This window comes from Meles meles, chromosome 11 (assembly GCF_922984935.1).
Source record: "Meles meles chromosome 11, mMelMel3.1 paternal haplotype, whole genome shotgun sequence".
NCBI lineage: Eukaryota > Metazoa > Chordata > Mammalia > Carnivora > Mustelidae > Meles > Meles meles.
The window spans coordinates 23,754,978-23,777,702 of NC_060076.1; the positions used below are offsets into that span (position 1 = coordinate 23,754,978).

General features: G+C 42.9%; 1 protein-coding gene across 4 annotated transcripts in view; it reads left to right on the top strand.

Annotated features, from left to right (window-relative positions):
* Positions 1-6,783: 6,783 nt before the first annotated feature.
* TMEM245 (transmembrane protein 245) overlaps positions 6,784-22,725 on the top strand; it is a 96,995-nt gene continuing 81,053 nt past the window's right edge. For all 4 annotated transcript variants that reach the window (XM_046022710.1, XM_046022711.1, XM_046022712.1 and 1 more), the window contains exons 1-3: positions 6,784-7,385; positions 18,348-18,465; positions 19,603-19,704. In XM_046022710.1, coding sequence (XP_045878666.1) covers positions 6,798-7,385; positions 18,348-18,465; positions 19,603-19,704 — 808 coding nt within the window. In that variant the 5' untranslated portion in view covers positions 6,784-6,797. The remainder of the gene's footprint in view (positions 7,386-18,347; positions 18,466-19,602; positions 19,705-22,725) is intronic.

The window sequence follows — 22,725 nt, forward strand, 5'->3', positions numbered from 1 at the left end:
GAGCTGTCAGCGCCCCTGGGGCCAGATTGAGAAGCTCAAGGAATGTCAGGAAAGAATCGGGCATTACCACATTCTACATTATAGGCCCTAATCCTCACCCCCGCCCCCCCCCCCACAAGAAAACAAATATTTGGTTATTTCTTGGTATTCTAAGTGTTCCCTGTGGCATTTATTTTGCAGGATTCTCGGTGGATAGTTCAGCTGTCAGACCTGAACCCCGCTGATGGTTGAGTTGGAATTTTCTTAGGGCTCAGTCCCAAGTGCAAGGGACTGTTCTTTCATTCAGCATTTACTGAGGATTCTTATGAGCCAGTTCCTGTGCTAGACCCTACACAAAGAGGACTAAAGGGAGAACAACTTTTGACTTCTGTCCCTCAGGGGCTCACAGCCTGCTTTGGAGGCAGACACATAAACACCATGATTAGACCTTTTGGTGACTGTGGTGGTAAGGAATTACCCCAGGGGTGGTGCCAGCCTGGAGGACGGACCTTCCCACCCACCTGGGGCAGCCAGGAGAGCAGACAGTGGTCCTGAAGCTGAATCTTAAAGAAGGGGTAGGAGTAAAGCAGGCAAAAGGCATGGAGAAGCATCTCCAAGAAAGAGGAGAGCAATCCCAGAAGAAAAGCCAGTAGGATGTGTCCAGGACCACTGCCATTTGACAAGGTTTATATTACCAAATATAACAAATTACCATACATTTAGTGGCTTAAAACGACAGAACTGTGTTCTCTTTCTATTCTGGAGGCCAGAAGTTCAAACTGAATCTTAGGGCGCTAAAATCAAGATGATGGCGGGGCTGATTTCTTCTGGGAACTCCAGGCGAGAGGACCCTTTCTTGCCTGGTACTTGTGGGCATTCCTTGGCCTCTGGCCTCACCACTCCAATTTCTCTGCATCCTTGGTCAGATTGCTGCTGCTGCTTTTCTGTAGCCTAACCTCTCCCCTCCCTCTGATAAAGATATTTAAGATTACATTTAGGCCCCACCCATTTGACCCAGAATAATCTCTTATCTCAAAATCTTTTAAGTGCCAAGTCCCTTTTACCGCCTAAGGTAACACACCTGATAGGTTGTAGGGATCGGGACAGGGCGGTTCTTCTTCCCACCACAGTATGGGAGGATAAAGGACAAGGCAGGGGTGCGGAGAGGTGGGGGTGAGTGTGGCCCCATCACACAGGACCTTGGAAGCCAGAGTCAAGAGCTTGGACTCCTCCATGGGGTAAAGAGGTTTTGAAGGGATCGCATTGTGTTTGAGAAAGGTCACACTGCCTGCAAGAGAGAGAACCGAATGGAGCAGGAGGGCAGAGATGGTAGCAGAGACCACGCAGAGGTGCCGGTGACATCACCGTGTGGTGCCAAGAACACACAAACAGGTGACACTTAGGATTCAAACCCAGCAAGACTTGATTCTCAAACACAAATAGTTTATTTCTAAATAAAGAAGGATTAGTCTGGCCAATCTGGAATGCATTCAGCATCTTCTGGTTTTCAGAAGCGTGGTTTACTCTGATTTACCCAGAAGCGCGGGTGTTTATACATTGGGTGGCCTCAGCCTTCGTTCGAGTATATTGTTGGGAGTCGAGCCAAGGGAAGGGCAGATTAAGAATTCCAAATTCTGATATGTAATTCTCAAACTCAGCCATTCCAGATAAAATGTAAATCTCTCCTGGGAAGATGCGTAGCTATCAACAAAGGACACTGAAGACCACCTACTCTCTGGCCAGGCACTCTGGCTTTCAGCACAGATTTGTTAATCACAAAATTCACCCATTTTCCTGAACGGAGCTATCTTGGTTACAGACTTTTTTCTTTTTTAAGATTTTATTTATTTATTTGAGAGAGAGAGCATGAGCAGACTCCCCACCGGCCAGGGAGCCTGGTGTGGGACTCGATCCCAGAACCCTGGGATCACAACCTGAGCAGAAGGCAGACACCAAACTGACTGAGCCACCCAGGTGCCCCAGACTTTTTAAAAAACGATTTTATTTATTTATTTGAGAGAGTGAGCACAAGCAGAAGGGAGAGGAGGAAGAGCAGAGGGGGAGGAGCAGAGGGAGAGGAAAAAGGAGAGGGAGAAACAGACTCCCCACTGAGCAGGGAGCCTGATATGGGGCTCAATCCCAGGACCTCGAGATCATGACCTGAGCTGAAAGCAGAGGCTTAACCAACCTGAGCCACCCAGGTACCCCACTGGTTGCAGACTTTCGAAAAAAAGTGTGTGTGTGTGTGTGTGTGTGTGTGTGTGTGTGTGTGTGTGTTTTCCCGAAAGGACTACCCAAGCTGCGGCTTATTCACTGGCTCTCTCCTGGGTACATGGGTCTCAGTTAAGTTGACTGAACCAATTTGATAATCTCTTCACTAATTTTTCATTAACTAGTAAAATTATCTGTTGACATGGCATATAGGTTAGCCGAAGCTGGATGTCACAGACCAGAAGGAAAGGAACCTGGAGGCAGGAAAGCCTACATTCCACTCAGTGAACTGGCAGGACCCACACTGTAAGTGATGTGCTGTGTCCCAGCATGGGAAGAGGAGAGGGAAGGAGAGTAGTTAGGGAGTCAGGCAAGGCCTGATGGTAGCAGACTTGTTTCCAATATTTGTCCTTTAACCACTGAGATTTTTTTAAAAATCTCTCAGTATTTTCTGACACACACACTAATTAACTTCCTAAACTCTTCTTCTACACCAGGTACCTACCTTTTTAGTCTGCCATTTTTATCTAGTATCAGACACTCCATGATAAGTTACAGTAGAAAAGGCAAATAAGTTTCATCTTGTCTGCCTACTTTGTTCGGTTGATAGTGGTTCCCTAGAAAGTTCTGCTGAGGATTTTGAGGCTATGTCTAGGCAGAGGGAGAAAGAGATCAGTGGTTGATTAGCAATGTCTGCCGTGAACTTAGCAAAAAGTTAACTCCTCTTTGGAATTGCAATGCCTGTTTGATTACTTTTCACACGATCTCTCCTCCTTCACTATACATATGTATCACTTTATACCTGACATACACACTCCATGGTTTTTGTTTTGTTTTTTATTTTAATTCCAGTATAGTCACCATACAGTGTTAAATTAGTTTCAGGTGTATAGTACAGTGACTCAACAATTCTGTACATTACTCAATACTCATCAAGGAGTTTCCTCTTAATCTCCTTTACCTCTTTCCCCATTCCCCCACTTGGTAACCATCTGTTCCCTATAGTTAAAAGCCTGCTTTTTGGTTTTTCTCTTTTCTTTCCTTTGTTTGTTCATATACACTCTATTGTCAGCACCGGATTTTGTACAAAACAGGGGCTTAGCTCAGCTCAATAACTGTGTGTAAAGACACTTGGAGAACGCCAAGATACAATGCCTGGGAGAATCCTCTCCTGCCTGTATTTGTTTTATCCCTGGGGCTTTATCTTCATACCTTCAGGAAATGGGGCGGGGTGGGGGGGAAGAGGTCTGTGAACTTTAACTGTTGTTTCCAACCGCCTCTGTGGCTTCAGGACAGCCACTGTGTTACCCTGAGAGCCCCTATCAGGTTCTCACCATATCCCAGGCACATGCTGCTGCTTTAGATACTCTTCGAAAACCCTCCCAGCAACCAATGATGTAGGTATTATCATTTTATCCGCCAGAAAGCTTTCCGTTGCCAGAAATATAAAACCCAAGCAAAACTGGCTTCAATGATTAGAGAACAGATGGGTTCACGCAACAGGAAGGCCAAAGGCAGTGTGGTGCCAGGGTCAGCTTGGTCCCCTCCTGAGCCCATTTCACCTCCACTGTGTCCTGGCTGTCCATGGAGGCCGTTCCTGCCTGAGGTGGCTGGACTGAGTTGCTATGTGAGGTAAACAAAGAAAGCTCAAGTAACCTTACGTTTTGGAGGAGAAGCCTAGAGGCCCATGTCCTGTCAGCTAGAGATTTGAATGGACTGTGTGTACTCTTCTCAAATGTAGTTTGTGGGATCTACAGCTCAGTATTTTAATTTGCCTCTGCTCTCAACCTCAGGAATGCCTGGCAGAGGCATTCTCAGTGTTTCAGTAACATTTCATGCAGGAAGCACAAACAGGCTTTTTGAAAGGCTACCACTCATTCATTCATTTGCTCTGCAAACACGGTACTCTACTCTATGCTATGAATGTCATGTGCTGTGTCTGGTGCTGGGGAAACAGAGATGAAGCAAACCCATGTAAACCACCGACCTTGACCACAGTGTGGTAAGTACAATCATAGTGTGGGGAACAAAATTCTGTGGGAACCTTAAAATAGGCCATATCAACGTTAGTCTAGTTTGTTTCCACCGCATCCGCCATCATTTCTGTTAGAATTCCATTCTTGACTAGAAATTCTATTGGAGACCTGTCAGTTCAATTGCTTTGGCCATTAGAACAGTTTTGAAATGTTCAGTAATTTTGCCTTTTGCTGAGGCTTGGAAGCAGAGCACCATGACAGGGAGTTTTTGGTTTGCTGAGGTGGGGCCCTAACAGAGTTTAGGCAACCTTACTGCTGTGCCAACCACCCCTAACTCCCCCCTCACCCCCAGTGTCCAATGGATACCTAAGTCAGTTTCTGTTTGTAAAGCCTTTTGTTATGTGAAATGGAGCTGTTGGGGCTTTCTCTTTTGGTTTCATTTTGTTTTTCTTTTTTTGTAACTAGAGGGAGAGAATTGGAGGAAGACCTGGGATACTGGGTCTTGATGGATTCTAAGGCCCTGTGACTAGCGGACAGAAGACCAGACATGGAAGGAACTCCCATGAGGAGAGTCATAATAAATTGAACACAAGTGGCGTGGTGTAGGGCTTCGGTCACAAAGGGACATACCGTAGGCAAGTCAGGGAGGTGGACTTCTTCCTCCTCTCTGAGTGGAGTCCAGCTCTTTGGCACTCTGAGGATTAAGAGTTTGCGAGTATCCAGGATCTGGGAATAGTGACATACACACTGGCAATCCTATGACAGGTACAGGAGACAGTGAGCTGTTTGGGCAGCAGGGAGGACACAGGGTGTTTGGTGGTTGACTCCTGTCTCTGGATATATGTGAGGCACTGTCTTTGGGATTCTCTACTCATTACTGAGGACTTTTTGGGAGAGAGGCTGAGGCCTTGTTGTGATATAAATAGGAGCTTGGGGCCAGTGTAAAATGGGCACTGAAAACAAATGTGACCACGACGGTAATATAATCTCAGCAGCCCTGGACAAAGTAAAGAAGCAAAGCAAAATGTATGTCAACTGAAGCAATATATTTACAGAGTCAAAGTGCAAAGATCACTTGAAAAACAAGAGCTGGGACCTGAAACCTAAAAAAATGAGATAGAAAGGAATTATTTTTTTTCTTTTACTTTATCTCCTGACTCCCCTCGTCTCCAAGTCTTAGTAAGCAAGAGTTTCTTCATCTGAAAACTGTGAATAATGATATTGTCTGTCTACTTAAAAAGAAATAAAAATTATGTTTAAAATTATATGAAAACAGAAAATGTGTAAACTGCAGGGTTTCAAATCAGTCACATATTGAGTACTCAATAAAGCTTGCCTGCTTGCTTTTTTCTCTCTCTTTTTAAAGATTTATTTGTTGAGAGAGAGAGTGAGAGAGGTTGAGAGAGCATTGCACGAGCTGGGGGAGGGGCAGACAGAGAGGGAGAGAATCTCAGGCATACTCCACTCCTTTCTTTTCCTTTCATTTTCTTTTCTTTCTTTCTTTTCTTTTTTTCTTTCTCTCTCTCCCTCCTTCCTTCCTTCCCTCCTCCTCCTCCCTCCCTCCCTCCCACTCTTTCTTTCTTTCTTTCTCGTTTAATAAAAATGTTGGTTGGGATGTGAGTTTTAGGGCTGGATCCCAGGACCTTTCTAACATAAGAAAGCACCTTGCATTGCCCTAGAGATTTCTCTTTTTCTCTCCTGAGACATGAGCTTCTATTATTATCATATTCATGTGACAGATGGGAAATCAGGATTGGGGGCTTAACTAATCTGACTCCGGGTCTCAAAAAGAAACAGCAGTTTGAGAATCTGATCTCGAGCTCTTTTAGGAGTTTAGATTCGCTCACATGACACCTGCCCCCAATGTCAACAGTAGCTGTACTTCATAGTGTACTGGGGAGCTTTAAAGAACATGCCAAAGATCACTAGTCAGACCAATTAGTACAGAAGGTAAGACAACAGACTTAGGAGTCAGATTCCGCCCTTGAATTATGTCTTTGCTACTCAGTAGCTGTGAGACCTTGGCAATGTATTTAACTTCTCTGTGCCTCAGTTTTCTTTTTTGTAAAGTGGGAATAGGGACTGGAGGGTTGTTCAAAGGATTCAGTGAATGAGGAACTTGGAACAGGGTCTGCGGTATGGTAATCGCTATTTAAGTACTGCACGGGGAGCAAACAGTTTGCTTAAATAGATCAAGAGAACTGGATGTGGGGATCCGTCTTTCTTAAGTACTACCCCCCACCCCGGGCCCGCCCTCGCCACCCCGGGGATTCTAAAGTACAGCCTAGAATTTCGATCTGCGAATATAGTGCCTCTTTGGGAATTCCGGCTCCTTAAAAGTTGACTTTAACCAATGGGTGGAGGGACATTTTTGCACCCCATTCCTGGAAGATGTTGAGCCTAGAAACCTGTTACCTGCATCTGCAGGGACCAATAGGCGAAGGAACCCGGGGGCGAAAGAACTCCTTCCAGACTTTCTGGGAGTTGTAGTTCCCTAAGGGTCTTGTAGGTGCTGGGTGCCCAGCTAAAAACTACAACGTCCATAATGCTGCGCGCGGAGCGTCTTGCCTCACCCCGGTGCCTCCTGCTCGGCTTCCCAGTACCGCCTCTTGGCGGCGGCGCGGAGCCACTATGGCTGACGGCGGCGGCCCTGCCGAAGCGCCCAGTCCCCGGGGCTCCCCGGGCCCGGTGCTGCAGGTCCCGCGCCCGGTGGGCCCGGGAGGCGGCGGCGGTTGCTGCGGGGAGACCCCCAGGACGCCGGCGCTGGCGCTGCGCTTCGACAAGCCCATCAAGCAGGCCTTCTACAACACGGGGGCCGTGCTGTTCGTGTGCCTGTGTTGCGGCGCCGCCGTCCTCGTCTACTTCATCCTGGAGGCCTTCCTGCGGCCGCTGCTGTGGGCCGTGCTGTGTGGCACCTTCTTGCACCCCTTCAAGAGCTCGCTGACGCGCCTGGGCCGCCACTGGCTGCAGCGTCTGCACCGCGCGCACACGCCCATCGTGCTGGCCGCGCTGCTGCTGCCGCTCTGCTTTGCCGACTACGGCGTCGAGGCCCTGGGCGAGCAGGCGCTGCGCCGCCGCCGCCTGCTGCTGCTGCTCGGCGCGGGCGGCCCGCTCCTGTACGGCCTCTACAGCCTTGGCAGCTACCTGGGCGTGCAGGTGCTGCTGGCGCACGTTGGCGCGCTCATCTGCCGCGGGCTGGACTACTTCAGCAGCCTGTGGGTGAGTGAGCAGCGGCCGGGCCTCCGTCAGTGGGCCCGACGGGCGCGCGGCTGCCCGCACTACGCACCCCTGACTCCGGGAGGTGCCGTCCTACAGCTCCTCCTCACCAGTACGGGGACCCTCCAAAGTCTCCGCCCTCCTTCGCGTGCCCCTGAAGACCTCGGCCCGCTTCCTTCCGAAGAGAGAGCGGGTGTGGCTCGCAGCAGCCTTCCTGTCCGCCGGCCCCATCTTAATAGACCCTCTGTGGGGGACGTGTCCCCAGGTGGGGGGAAATCGCAGTGCGGCTCTGCAGGTTGAGTTGAGCATGGGCGGGTGGACTTGAATTTACCCCTGGCCAGAGGAGGGGCAGGGTGGTGGTGGCCCCCGGCCATCTTCAGTTCTCACAGGGAACTTTTCTGGATGGCAGCAGGAAGGGACCTAACGGATCCTAGTCCAGCTTGACATTCTGCAGATAGGACAGGTGACTTTTTTTTTTTTTTTAAACCAGGCAGGCTAGGGCAGGTTGGGGACAAGGAAGGGAGTGGTCGACTCCAGTTGCTCAAGTCCTAAAACAAAGCATTCTTCAAACGCCGGGTGCGGTTTCTGAGTTCAGACGGGAGGCCCCTGGGCCCGCTTCACGCCACAGTCTACTTCTTGGGAACCACCTGCGGAGGGAAAGCTGTACCACAGTACTTCGCCTCCCGCCTGGATTACTTACGCCGGCTGGGTGAAGGAGTGGTAGATTGTGATTCTTGGATCACCCAGAGCTTATTTTCTTAGAAAATTAGGGAGCTTTAGAATTGGAAGGGATTTTGAAGATAATCTAGGGGCATGCTTCCTAACTCAGACTAGATTGTAGACGAGTTAATACCCAGCTGTTTAACTGAGGACTTTTAAAAACAGGTGGCTGTTTAATGCACATTTGTCAAACTAATTTGGCTGTTTTGTCAATAAGGCTAATTTGTCAATAGACAATACCCTTTAAGAATAACTTTATTCGCTTTTGTCAGTGTTCAGTGTGCCTTGACATCAAGTTGCAAAATAATTCCCCTTATGTGTCTAACAGGGTTTTGACTTGCCAAGGTTATTTGTAGAGTGATGGTTGATCCCAGAACTCCTGTATTCCCTTGCTCTATCACGGCCACCTCTGTTTCCAGTAACAGGTGATTGAACATGTTGATGGATACTAGGCTTTGTGTAGGGAATTTTTTTTAAGATTTTATTTATTTATTTGACAGAGAGACACAGTGAGAGAGGGAACATAAGCAGAGGGAGTGGGAGAGGGAGAAGCAGGCTTCCTGTTGAGCAAGGAGCCTGATGCAGGGCTCGATCCCAGGATCCTGGGACCATGACCTGAGCTGAAGGCAGACGCTTAAGGACTAAGCCACCCAGGCGCCCCTGTGTAGAGGTTTTTTGTTTGTTTGTTTGTTTTTTTAAAGATTTTATTTATTTATTTGACAGACAGAGATCACAAGTAGGCAGAGAGGCAGGCAGAGAGAGAGAGGGGGAAGCAGGCTCCCCGCTGAGCAGAGAGCTCGATGCGGGACTCGATCCCAGGACCCTGAGATCATGACCTGAACCAAAGGCAGTGGCTTAACCCACTGAGCCACCCAGGTGCCCCCTGTGTAGAGGTTTTAAAGGAATAAGATGCAGGCATTGTCTTCAAGGTGCATATAATTGTATATGAACATGTTCTCATGGAGAAGACACACACATACACGTCACGGGCCAGCAAGGTAATGGGGAACCCCTTGTCTATAATTTTGGGATGCAGCCTGTGATCAGACAGACAAGCTTCGGCCTCTAAGTGGCCTGGGCTATTTCAGTTGTGGTAGGAAGGAGGGATGTGGAATGACCTTTGAACTCACAGGGCTTGCTGGATTGTCAGATGGGAGAGATTCCAGAGTTTATACACTTTTTACTGCCAGATGCCTGCCACTTTTAAGGAGAGGCTTTTTAGGCACAGAGAATGTGGTTGTTCCTGAAGTCACACAATGTGAAGAAAGTCGTGCTTTGCTTTTATGGAGTACATACACCACGTCTCCTTTGCCCTTATACCTTCAGTGAGATTTCTCCTTTACCTTGCTGCACAGTTCAGTTGACTGAATGGCTCATATAAGGCAGAATACTGAATGCTGTTAAGAAATATAAATACAGAGGCACCTGGGTGGCTCAGTGGGTTAAGCCTCCACCTTTGGCTCAGGTCATGATCTCAAGGCCCTGGGATCGAAGCCCTACATCGGGCTCTCTGCCTGCTCCCCGCGGCCCTCCCCCCCCCCCCCCCCCCCCCCCCCCCCCGCTCTGCCTACTTCTGATCTCTCTCTGTCAAATAAGTACGATCTTTAAAAAAAAAAAAAAGAAATATAAATACAATGACTTGATTTCTATCCAAGAAATTCAGTCTTGTCAGAGGCAGACACATGTAAGGTTTCTGCTGACATTTTTACTGTTGATACTGCAATTTAGTGTAAATTATTTTAGGTAAGGCCAAATATGGTATTTGCCAAACTGTAGCAAACTGGAAAACAAAAGATCTAATGTGTGAATAGCGTAATTTCATACTTCAGGATCAGTGGAAAGTGGGGGCATTTCTTCTAGTTACCCTCAGTGAAAAGAGATGAGGAATTTAAGTCCCAGTGGGGAAGTGCCTGTAGCTGCATGCATGTCATTTTGTGTATCTCTTTACAGAGGAGAAACCCTCATTTTTGTATTTTACTTAACTACTCTAATCTGAGTTGAGGATGAGTGGAAGAGAAGTAAGGGCTAATATTGATTTTGTGGCAGGGAAGGGGGTTAGGGTAGTCAAGGTAATTAATGATTTTTAAAAGGCTTGAAGCAGGGGCGCCTGGGTGGCTCAGTGGGTTAAAGCCTCTGCTTTCGGCTCAGGTCATGATCTCAGGGTCCTGGGATCGAGCCCCACATCGGGCTCTCTGCTCAGCGGGGAGCCTGCTTCCTCCTCTCTCTCTGCCTGCCTCTCTGCCTAGTTGTGATTTCTCTCTGTCAAATAAATAAAATATTAAAAAAAAAAAAGGCTTGAAGCAGCTGCTTGACTGCAGGGATGGGGCATGGGAGAAGAGGGGTGGGGGAAAACAAAACCGTTATAACAGAAACTGTATGAGTTCATTAGGAGTGAGTGGGAGTGGTAGAGGGGGTTAAATTGAATGAGAAGGTCCCCCAGGTTGATCTGGGTTTGAGAGAAATGAGGCTTGCAGTTGTGCTTTCTTGAAGCAGCACTTAGGCATGGGTGGTTGGATGGGGTGAGGTGTACTTGGGAAACAGACTGGGAGTCCTCAGCTCTCAGCCAAAAAGGCTGATTAAAGCTTGACACGAAGTGGAGGAATGTCAGGTGACTGGGCAAGGAGCCCACTCTGTAACTTTTCTATCTCATAGTTCACTGTCGCTGTGGTTCTCTGAGCCCAAGCAGAGCTGGCTGGTATTGAAAAAGAGTCCATGTTTTCTAGACAACTTGTAAATTTGAGGCTGCTGCAGAAGAGGGACGTAGAGGGGAAAGGCAGGGAGAAAAGTCACATGTAAGCAAATCTGCGTTTTGGAGAGCCGACAGTTCATACGTTTAAGGTCCAACTTTTGAGAATCTGTCATATGCCAGGTGCTGGATTAGGTGCTTTCATGGGTGTTTATTCTCACGATTGTCCTATGAAGGAGGGAGGAATTTTGTTGGTGCAGAGATTGACTTAGAGATTGATCTGTTTATTCTGTCAGTAAGCTGTTCAGCAGATCTGTCAGTAGTTGAAGTCCTTTGGTCATCAGAATTCTCTGAGTAACCTTTGGTAAGGCTTCTTAAAAGTTTTTCCCCACTATATTGTGTTTAAATGTTTTAATTTAACTTTCTAAAATAAAAAATTGATTTTAATTATTTGGGGAAAGAAACATAAAAGAATATTAGGACTGGACTAACCATGGATGTTCCCCCAAAGGCCCTTGGATTCTAGTCATCTAGTGACCTTGGTCATCTATTCTTTTATCCTTGTATCTGTTCAGCTATTTCCAAGTGGTTTGGAAATAGTTTTCCTTTGTAGTGGCTTCAGTACCTGTATTTTCCTTTTTTGCTAGTTTATCCTTCTAGTTCAGTTCCTTTTCACCTCACTCTTGTGGTTTCTTCAGTCTCCTAACACTCTGTCCTGCTTACAAGTACAGACTAGTTATTTATGGTATGAGTAGCTCTTTTAAATGGTTTCAGACGTTAGGATTTTGTATGGACTTAGTAAGTGGTTTCTAAACACTTTAAAAAAAAAATCACCTGTCGCACCATGCTCTCATGTGACACAGTCTTTGGGGCCCTTGGCATCTTCCCATGATGTGGAGTTGTCAAGATAAAACTGAAAAAAGCTAATACCCACCCCTCCCCCACCCTTTTGCTGGGAGTGTTTTGATCTTCCTCTCCTAAAGAATATTTGGAGACCATTTACAGTTTTTGCAGGGACTCCATGGTCCCTGATCCCACTGTTTCCATTTTACTTTATATAGAAGTATGAAGAAAGGCGAGAAGACTGTAAATTATATTTATTTAATTTATTTTGTAAGTAATCTCTCTGCCCAACATAGGTCTTGAACTGAGATCAAGAGTCGCTTGCCCTTCTGACTAAGCCAGCCAGGCGCCCCGAGACTGTAAATTCTAAACCGAGCTCTGTCAGTAACTTGTTTTGTGACCTTGGGTTGACCGGGACTCTTCTCTGAGCTACTAAACTCCAGTTGGTGAAGTGTGGGTTTGGCCTGGATGATTTCTAAGTTTCCTCATGTGGTTCCGAAGTGTTTGTCAGTGTTGCTCAAAAGGCTCTTAGCAAGTGCGCATCAGTCAGCCAGCCAGGCCCCCTCCATCCCACTTCTGAACCTCTCCTAGGTGTGTTTTTGCTCGCCTGGCATCCATGAGGAGGAATGTTTCCAGTGCTTAGGTTTTTTCTCAAAGACTTTGCTTATAACAGGCTCTTGACTCTAAGTTGCCACACCGTGAAAGAGTATAGTTTTCAAATTAGAGTAAAGCTGTTTTAAAGGAGGTTGAAGTACCTGAAGTGACCATGGATTGAGATTTGTATGTTTGTGCAGTTGGGATCCTTCTCTGTGCTTTTATTCTCTAGGTAAGACTTAGGAAGCTGTTTCACAAAAACCTGCAACAGCAGCAAGCCGAGTTGCTTTTCTGGTTAATTCCCACATGATCATAAATACAACAATCTCAAAGGCAAAGTCTACTAATGCATTTAATATTTTAATTAATCAGAAAAGCGTATGTGGTTAATTAGCCAGATGAAAGGAAATTGGATTGTTTATTAGCTTGCTTGTAGTGCTAAATAAATTCCTCCAGTTTTTAGGGGGCATCTTATATGGTATCTAGTGCACATGGGTGCTTTAAAGTGAGTATTGAATGTATTTGAGAAGGATACATTGTTTTAAAGAACATAAATTTGAGAAAGTATGACCTCTTATTTATAATCTGTGGTTCATTGATTTATGGCTGGAAGAAAACTCATACTTGAACAGGTTTGCTCAGAGGCTAAACATAGAGCCAGAAATAAAAAAACTCTTAAAGACACACTTGTAGGAATCCATCCTAGAAATTATGTATGAAATTTGAAAGTACAAATCTTTATTTTTGATAAGGTCATTTTAAAGAATATTTAGCAGCTTCAAAAATTGATTCAAGTAAAACATGTTTATTACATAAGAATCAATTTAAGCAGCATAGAAGTCTATATGGTAAAGTGAATAATTTCTTTTCTCTGCCACCATTCACTTTGTAGATGTTACTGTTACTGTTTGATGAATAACCTTCTAAATTTATTTGTATGCTTATGTGAACATATAAAGTATACGGTTTTGTTTTACCAAACAAAAATTGGTAACATATATATATATATATATATATATATATACACACACACACACTATATACATATATATATATAAAAGTTTGCACCTTACTCTTTATCATTGTATTAGAGAACATCTTTCCTTGTTAGCACTTCTAGATAAAATTCTTTCTTTTTAATAGTACTATAGTATAAAAAACTTTTTTCCAGGTGTTTAAGGAAGTGTCCCTATCAGATTATTATAGGTCAGAATTTGTATTAGGATAATCTGATAAACATTTTTTAAACATTGATAATTTGTATAATATGGCTTAGCAAAAAATCTCTGGTGCTTACAAATGGTCATGCTTTTTGAATTAATAATATTCTGTGAATCTTTTCTGAGGAGACACTTCAGAATATTGAAAGAAAAAATCCCTAGGCCAAAAGAGGGTTTTTTAAAGTTAAAAATACATTTGCTATTTATAAAGATAATAATCTTAGAAAATTCAGCACTTGAAGAAAAACAGAAATAAGCAAATTACCTCCAGAAATCCAACCATCCAGAGATAATATTTTTAAATATTTTGGCAAGTGTATTTTCACTATTGTAAATTTACACATGTATGCATTTATGCTGTGTCATTGAATGTAGATATTCATCACGCCTCTGAAAGTCTGAATAATTATTCCAGTTTTTTGAGGTACCATTATTTTAAAGAGTCCCTTATAAAGTGACATTTAGGTTGTTATTAATTTTTTAATATTTTATGCTGCCATAGTGAACATTTTCATATCTCTGCACAGTCTGTAGTGCTTCTGTAAACCAAGCTTAGAAGTGGAATTGGGGAGTATATTTAAGTTTTCAATTTTATTTTTTATTTTTATTTTTTTTGAAAGAATGTGAGCAGCAGTGGGGGAGGGGCAGAGGGAAGGAGTCTTAAGCAGGCTCCACACCCAGTGCAGAGCCCGGTGACCCTGAGATCACAAACTGAGCCAAAATCAAGAGTGGGGCATGTAACCGATTAAGCCACCCAGGCGCCCTTAATAAGTGGTTTTTTAAAACTGAAATGAGGTTATCCATGAGTTTCAGGTTTACTAGGTGAAAATATGTACTTCTCTTTAGACCATGCTCTTCCCTTAAGAAATCTGAAATATGAAGTCTTTTCTCTCCCTGTAGGTGATACTGATTCCTTATGAGTCCAGGTAAGAATCAGAAACTTATTGGAGATCAGTTTTAAAACATCATAGGCTTAAAGTATGAAAAGATATGCCTTTTGTAATCCTCTAGGTCAGCATCTCACTGAGAGCAGACTCTCCTGCTTTGTCATCCCTGACAGCTTTTGCTCAAATAAAATATTCCATTTCTAGACAGCTATGGTTTGTTAGAAAAATTTATCCTCATATTGAACTGAAATGTGCTGCTTCCTAATTCCCACATATTTCTCCCGCTCAGGACCATGGGCGATTAAGGCCAATGTGTGTCTCCCAGAAGACATTCTCCTAGCTATTTGAAGATAGTTATCAAATCTTGATATTTCCTTCTCTTTTCTAAGCTAAGCAATTTTTTTTCTCCCCCATGTATATTTGTATCTCCTATGTTGTGATTTCTCTTTCCTTTCCCAGTCTGAATTTTATTGCTGGGGTTCAGTAGTGCAAAAGTCATTGAAACAGTCATTTCTCCTGATATGAGCATTATTAAGAGGCACTCACACCATTTATACTCCTGACTCATTGAACTGGAAAGTAGCTTAGCTGTCCTTTTTCTGTTCAGTACTTGTGCAGTTGAGTTTTGAACCTAAGAGCAGACTTTTGGATCTTTCTATTAAATTTAATTTACTTTAATTAGCCCTTTTCTAGCTTCAGAATATCATTTTGAATCATTACAGTCATCTCAGTTTTTATTGACTGTTCCCAGTTTTGTGTAACCTGGGAGTTCAATTAATAAGCCTTCTAGTCTCTTACCTGAATTACTGACTAAATGTTCCGTGGGGTGGGCTGACAACCAGTGTGTGGCACAACCACTGAAAACGGACCATTTACTGAGGATCATTTTTTATTTTAGCAATTTGTAGTCACCAAAACAGACTTTTTTATTTTTTATTTTTGCTTGTGAATACTGGAGCAGCTGTTCATCTTTATTTTTTTAGCACACACCCTTCTTTCTCCTCACTGTTAAGAAAGCGGACTCTGGATCCAGATTCCTGGGTTCTAAACTTGGCTCTGTCACTTTTTAGCTGTGTGATCTTGAGGAGGTCATGCCCCCCGAAGTCTCAGTTTCTTTCATCTGTAAAATGCGGATGGTAATAGTGCTGATTTCCTGGGGTTATGAGGATTTAATGAGTTCATATGTATATAAAGCACTAGAACAGAGTCTGGTCCGTAGTAAGTGTTATATAAATGTACTATTATTATACTCAGATTTTGGCTTGAGTTCTACAGCCCTACCTCAGATTCTCTGAATTCCCAGGTTAAATTTGTGTGGTTCTGCAGCCTTGAACTGTTCTGAAGCAGCTGTGGTCTCACTTCCCAGGTGCTCATATTATCTGGGGCTTAAGATCTCTTGATATTTCATCTACTGGAGTTGCTTGAAGAAGAATATTTTAATATCCTTTCCTTGATAAAATAATTAGTGCTCATTAAAGGCTCTTTGGAAAATACACAAAGTAAAAGGAAAACCAAAATCCCATCATGAAAATGTAACTACTAACTTCTTAGTACATTTCCTTTACCTCCCGCCACATAGTAGATACAATCATGTCATATGTATGTGATTTTTGTATTTTGCTTTTTCTTTAAGAATATCTTAGGAGTGTTTCTAACTCTATAGTTTTTGTTAAAAAAAACCGATTTTAATGGCTGCATATATTTTACTGAGTAAATCCTCCTTACTCACTTCCCAGCTGTGGGACTTACTAGATTATCCACTTTTCACTATTCTAAATGATACTGTGATGAGCTTCTTTATGTTATAAAGACTTTTTCAGAATTTATTCTTATTTAGTAAAGTTCCAAAGCTGAAGTCTCAGGTCAGACGCTGTGAACGTTTTAAGACCAAAAGACTATTTTATTGATTGATATGACCCAAATAAAGTAGGAGATAGTTTTTGTTTTCCCCATCTTTTGTAGTAATTAGTTTTTTTCTTCATTCTCTGACTTACAACAAAGTTGTGGGGGTTTTTTGGTTTATTTTAATTTGCCTCCCCCCCCCCCAAGGTTTGGGTTATTTTATTTTAAAAGATTTATTCATTTTGAGAGAAAGCGTGTGCATGAGCGGGAGGGGCAGAGTGAGAGGGAGAGAGAATCTCAAGTGGATTCTACACTGATTGTGGTGCCGGATGTGGGGCTTGATCTTAAGACCCTGAGATTAGGACCTGAGCAGAAACCAAGAATTAAACGTTTAACGAACTGCATCACCCAGGTGCCCTCAGGTTCTTGTAATAGGTTCTTGGTGCTCACATGGTTGTGGGTTATGTATTCTTCCATCTTTCGTAAATGTTAGTAGAGAGTTTCTGTGTAGACTCCTCTAGGTTTTTCTTCAGTGCTAGAGCCCTTGGTTTTGTGGAGGGAAAACTGAGGAAGGGACCCTGGTGGTTCCTTTGACCTCAGCTCTTGCAGTTTCTTCCTCTGGTAATTTTTTTTTTTTTTTAAAGATTTTATTTATTTATTTGACAGACACAGATCACAAGTAGGCAGAGAGGCAGGCAGAGAGAGAGAGGGAAGCAGGCTCCCTGCTGAGCAGAGAGCCCGATGCGGGACTCGATCCCAGGACCCCGAGATCATGACCTGAGCCGAAGGCAGCGGCTTAACCCACTGAGCCACCCAGGCTCCCCAATTTTTTTTCTTTTAGCTACACTTTGGGTTAGCCATCTGTTACCTAGATTATTTCAGGGGTCACACTCACCTGGCTGCCTTCCTCCTAGCTTTTAAAAAAAATTATTTTCACAGTTAACAAGCACAGTTCATAGTATATGATGATAGAGTCTTTTAACCTGATTCTTTTGGGAAACTTTATTTCTCTCCCTCTTTTTTTTTTTTTTTAAAGATTAATTTATTTATTTGAGAGAAAAACAGAGTGAGCATGAGTGGGAGGGACAGTAGGAGAGAGAGAGAATGTCAAGAAGACTGAATGCTGAGCATGGAGCCCCATCCCAGGACCCTGAGATCATGACCTGAGCCAAAACCAAGAGTCTTTGACAGACTGCGCCCCCTGGGCACCCTGGGGAAGCTTTCTTTTTTGTTGTTCTTTTTAAATATTAATGTATAGAGAAAACTTGAGGAATTCCACCATATTAAGCTCTCACTTTAAGTCCATAGCTTAAAAATGAATATTTTTATCTTAAGCATCTTTATGTATACAATAGCTTTTGAACTTCAACATATCTTAAAACTATATGGTATTTTTTTGTTGTTAAGACTGTTCTTTTTTTTTTAAGATTTTTATTTATTTATTTAACAGACAGAGATGACAAGTAGGCAGAGAAGCAGGCAGAGAGAGAGGAAGGGAAGCAGGCTCCCTGCTGAGCAGAGAGCAAGATGCGGGGCTTGATCCCAGGACCCTGGGATCATGACCTGAGCTGAAGGCAGAGGCTTTAACCCACTGAGCCACCCTGGTGCCCCTCTTCTTAGGATTTTTATTTTTTAAGTCATCTGTGCACCCAATGTGGGGCTCAAACTCACAACCCTGGGATCAAGAGTCACACACTCCACTGACTGAGCCAACCAGGCACTGTGAGACTCTTCAAATAATATTGCTACATGGACGCCTGGGTGGCTCAGTCATTAAGCGTCTGCCTTCGGTTCAGGTCATGACCCCAGAGTCCTGGGATCGAGGCCCACATCAGGCTCCCTGCTTGGCGGGAAGCCTGTTTCTCCCTCTCCCACTCCCCCTGCTTGTGTTCCCTCTCTCTGTGTGTCTCTCTCTGTCAAATAATAATAATAATAATAACAACAACAACGGCAACATCGCTACATATGCTGGATTTCAAATGCTTGTTTATTTCAAATCTTGATTTATCTGCACAAAAGAGAAAAGTCTACACATGTGTTTAGCATGACCACCTTCATCTTATCTGTGTTGTATCCACAGCTCTCATGCTATATAGATGTTTGCAGATTTTGTATGATTATATGTTTATTTTCATGTATATATATTTACAACTGTGTCTGTATTTCATTTAAGATCTGGACGTTGGTAGTTGGCTATGTGTTGACTGTTTCATTCAAGTGGAATGCAAGCACTGAACGCTACTTGAGAGCAGTTTCAATTCCTGTCTGGATTATATTGCTTTTTCATTTAGGTGGGTCCCTTTTTCTAAGAAAGTCTAGCTTAAGATCAGCAGAGGCTGATCCTGTGAATTGAAGTGAATTTTTGTGTAGTGTTACATGTTGCATTTAACATTCTTTAAAATGATCTTTAGAAAATGTGCTTTAATCCTTCTTTAATCTTTAATACAAATGTTATGCTTTAACATGTCTGTCTTTTAATTATATAGAATATTCATTTTCAAAAGGTCCTTTAGAAATAAATATATCTTAAAAAGTAGGGCACCCTTGCACCATCATGGCCACTTCTGAGTGTCAAACTTAAGGAGGATATAGCTAAGCAGTCAAGTGTGTGAGCAACAGTTATGGGAACCAGAGGTGTTTACTCAGGATGAGAGAAGGGGATTGGGCTCTATGGGTGGAGGAAAGGAGGAGATAAAATATGGAAGCCTGTTGCAGGTATTTGGACTGTCCTTTGAAAGAGCGGTTTACACAGATCTCTGTAACCATGAGGGAGAGGTGTCGGAGCAATGAGTAGCTTCAGGGAGACAAATCTGTTCAGCGTCAAGATGATCAGTGTTAGCTGTTCAAAATAATGAGTTCCCTGTTACTTGGGACTCTCTACTAATAGCAGGGTACCTGCTAGGATATTGTAGAGTGATGTTTTTTCAGGGACTCTTTTGTCTCCAGGTCTTAAGCTTATGGAAGCATTAGGTTCTCATAAATAAAAACAAAATTCAGTTACCTAGAGCAGTAATTAGCCTATCTAAAGTAGTTTTTAGAGCTGCTTGTTAAAAATCAGGGTTGATTGAGGGTAGGTCTTTGCTTAGAGTCTGATGTGGAACAAAACATTACTTTCTAAGAAGCTTTGGTGATTTGGAACCCTAAAGGAGGATGTTGTATTTTAGCAAGATCCCCTGATGAGCAGAGAGGAGTCCTGAACTGAGGTTTCATCTGTCTTATGACCTTTAAAAAATTTTTGTTCCCTGTGAAATAATTTTGTTAATGACATCTATGCCAAATTGTTCTGTCAGTCTACTGGTCTTTTTTTTTTTTTTCCCCATAGTCTAACTTCTACCTTCAGATACTGTTGCTAAGAATAAATTGAGTCTTTTAAAGATAAGCGCAGATTTTTATTTAACTAAAAATGTTAACTCTTAATAAATTTTCAGCATCCCTGGCTGGCTCATGGAGAATTCCAGTGTTCCTGGTTATTGTTTTCCTGATGTCTGTGGGCACCCTCTATGAGAAACAAAATGGAAAAGAGTCTTCTGGTAAGAAATGGGCCATTCTATTAATATTACTTTAAGCAGTATTTGAAAAAGTAGCTTTATTGAAAAAACATGCAATGATGAAAGTGCTTTAAATCTGTTTTAAAATTTGTGGTATTTTCTGAAGAGAAAATAAACATTTAAAATATTTTAGGTTTTAAGACTGTGCCTGCCTCCTCCCCCCTTTTTTTCATTTTTGAAAGGTATAATTCAGGGGTGCCTGGGTGGTTCAGTGGGTTAAGCCTCTGCCTTCATCTCAGGTCATGATCTCAGGGTCCTGGGATCGAGCCCCACATCGGGCTCTCTGCTCAGCAGAAAGCCTGCTTCCCCCTCTCTCTCTGCCTACTTGTGATTTCTCTCTCTCTGTCAAATACATAAAATCTTTTAAAAAAAGGTTAATTCATATAAAATTAACGATTAGCTTTCTAAATGTGGATTTAGTACATTTACATTGTTGTGCAACCACTACTTCTGCCTAGTTTTAGGACATTTTAATAGGAAAACCTGTATCCATTAAGCAGCTCGCCATGAAGTTAGGTTATTTATTTGAAATCTTTTTCTTTCTCTGTTTTTTTAAAGATTTTATTTATTTGAGAGAGAGAGAGAGAGACAGAGACAAAGAAAACACGAGCAGTGGGAGGGGAAGGAAGAGAGGGAGAAGCAGTCTCCCCGCTGATCAAGGAACCTGATTCAGGACTTGATCCCACAACCCTAGGACTATGACCTGAGCCAAAGGCAGGTGCTTAACCTCCTGAGCCACCCAGGTGCCCAAGATCTTTTTTCTTAATATAGGCACTTACCACTCTAATTGTCCTCTTAGAACTGCTTTTCCATCCCATAAATTTCGTTTGTTGTGTTTCTATTTCCTTGGGGTCAAGATACTCTTTGATTTCCTTTTTGATTTCTTCTTTGACACATTGGTTAATCAGAATTGCATTGTTTAATTTCCACATCTTTATGAGTTTCCCAATTTTTTTGTTGCTTATGCTTTTGGTGTCCTATCTAAAAACACCATTGCCAAAATCAAGGTAGATCTTGGGTCCTGCAGCTTTGCCCAATTTATTCATAAGCTTTAATAGTTTTTTATGGCTTCTGTAGGATCATGCATATATAAGATCGTGTCATCTGTGAAAAAAGATAGTTTTACTTCTTTCTAATTCAGATGTTTTCTTTTTTGGCCTGGCTGCTCTGGCTGGAACTTTCAGTAAAAGCCGAATACACCATTTTCTCTTAAGGAGTATTTTTAAATATCCTGGTTGCAAGTGATTTATATCCAGGAACAGTTTATTAAAGATACAGGTTTCTAATGAGTTGTAAGGTTGGGTGTGGGGGGGCCAGATATTAATGGTCCTCAGATCATCAGACTGGACGTCTCCTTATCCATCCCTGTGGAAATAGCTGTGACTGGAGAGGTCGGTCTGAGCAGCACACAGTTTCTACAGCAACCGACATGTGTTCCTTCTTTCTGAGGGTTATACATAAAGTAAAAGCAATTACTACTTGCAGCACATTTTTCAAAAAAATTAATTTCCCTGGTATTTTATTGTCATTAAGTTGGAGAAACAAACAAAAAGAAAATTAAAATCATTTAAAATCTCACTCTCCACCTAAATGCTAATAATGCCTTGAGACTCCTATGCCTTCAGACTTTAAAACACAGGAAAACTGGCTCATAGTGAAGGTTCTCCTTTGTGATCGACATTTATTTTTTTTATTTTTTATTTTTTTAAAGATTTTATGTATTTATTTGACAGAGAGATCACAAGTAGACAGAGAGGCAGGTAGAGAGACAGGAGGAAGTAGGCTCCCTGCTGAGCAAAGAGCCCCATGCGGGGCTCGATCCCAGGACCCTGAGATCATGACCTGAGCTGAAGGCAGAGGCTTAACCCACTGAACCACCCAGGCGCCCCTGTGATCGACATTTAAACTCTGTGTCACGAGCATCTTTCCGTGACCAGCGTTCTTCTACAGCCGTACTCTTAGTCTCTCCATTGTGTGTCATTCGCAAGGTGTTTGGTACAGCTACCTCCTAGTTTTGGTTTTGTTTTCTAATGAAGTTGCTCTTTGGTTTTTTTTGTTTGTTTGTTTGTTTGGAAACCTTATCTCTCTGACAGTGGAAAATAGGGAAGATTTTTTTTTTTTTTTTAAAGATTCTTTCTTTATTTATTTATTTGACAGACAGAGATCACAAGTAGGCAGAGAGGCAGGCAGAGAGAGAGGAGGAAACAGGCTCCCTGCAGAGCAGAGAGCCCGATGTGGGGCTCGATGCGGGGCTCGATCCCAAGACCCTGGGATCATGACCTGAGCCGAAGGCAGAGGCTTTAACCCACTGAGCCACCCAGGCGCCCCAAATAGGGAAGATTTTATTTTGCTCTCTCTCTAGGTTTTCTTTGCTCGGCCTGTCTTCCTGGTCACAATCTGTTAGATTCTGTGGTTCTGTATCAGACCAGTAGATGTGAACTTCCTGTTTTGACAGCTATTGTCGAAAGCTTAGTGGTCACTACTTGTTCCTCTTGATACCTTTATCTCCTCTCCCCCTCATCCCTTTTCTGCTAATAGTGATGATTTAGATAACTCGGCTTATCCCTCACCCTTCATCCCAGGATGGTTTTTCTTTTTTTGTTTATCTGGAAAGTTCCTTCCTTCCTTCCTTCCTTCCTCTCTCTCCCTTCCTCCCTCCCTCCTTCCTTCCTTCTGAGATATATTTGACATATATTATTAAATCAGTTTCAGGTGTACAACAAGGATTTGATGTTTGAACAGCACATTGAAAAGTGATTGTAAGAAATCTAGTTAACATCCATCACCTTATGTAGTTACAAAAAAGTATTTTTTTTCTTGTGATGAGAACTTTCAAGATCTACTCTCTTGGCAACTCTCAAATATGCAGTACAGTATTATTAGCTTGCTCTAGACACCATGCTGTACGTGACATCTCTATGACTTATTTTGTAATGAAGTTTGTATCTTTTAATCCCCTTCACCTCTCTTACCCCCAGCTCTGGCAGTCACCAATCTATTCTT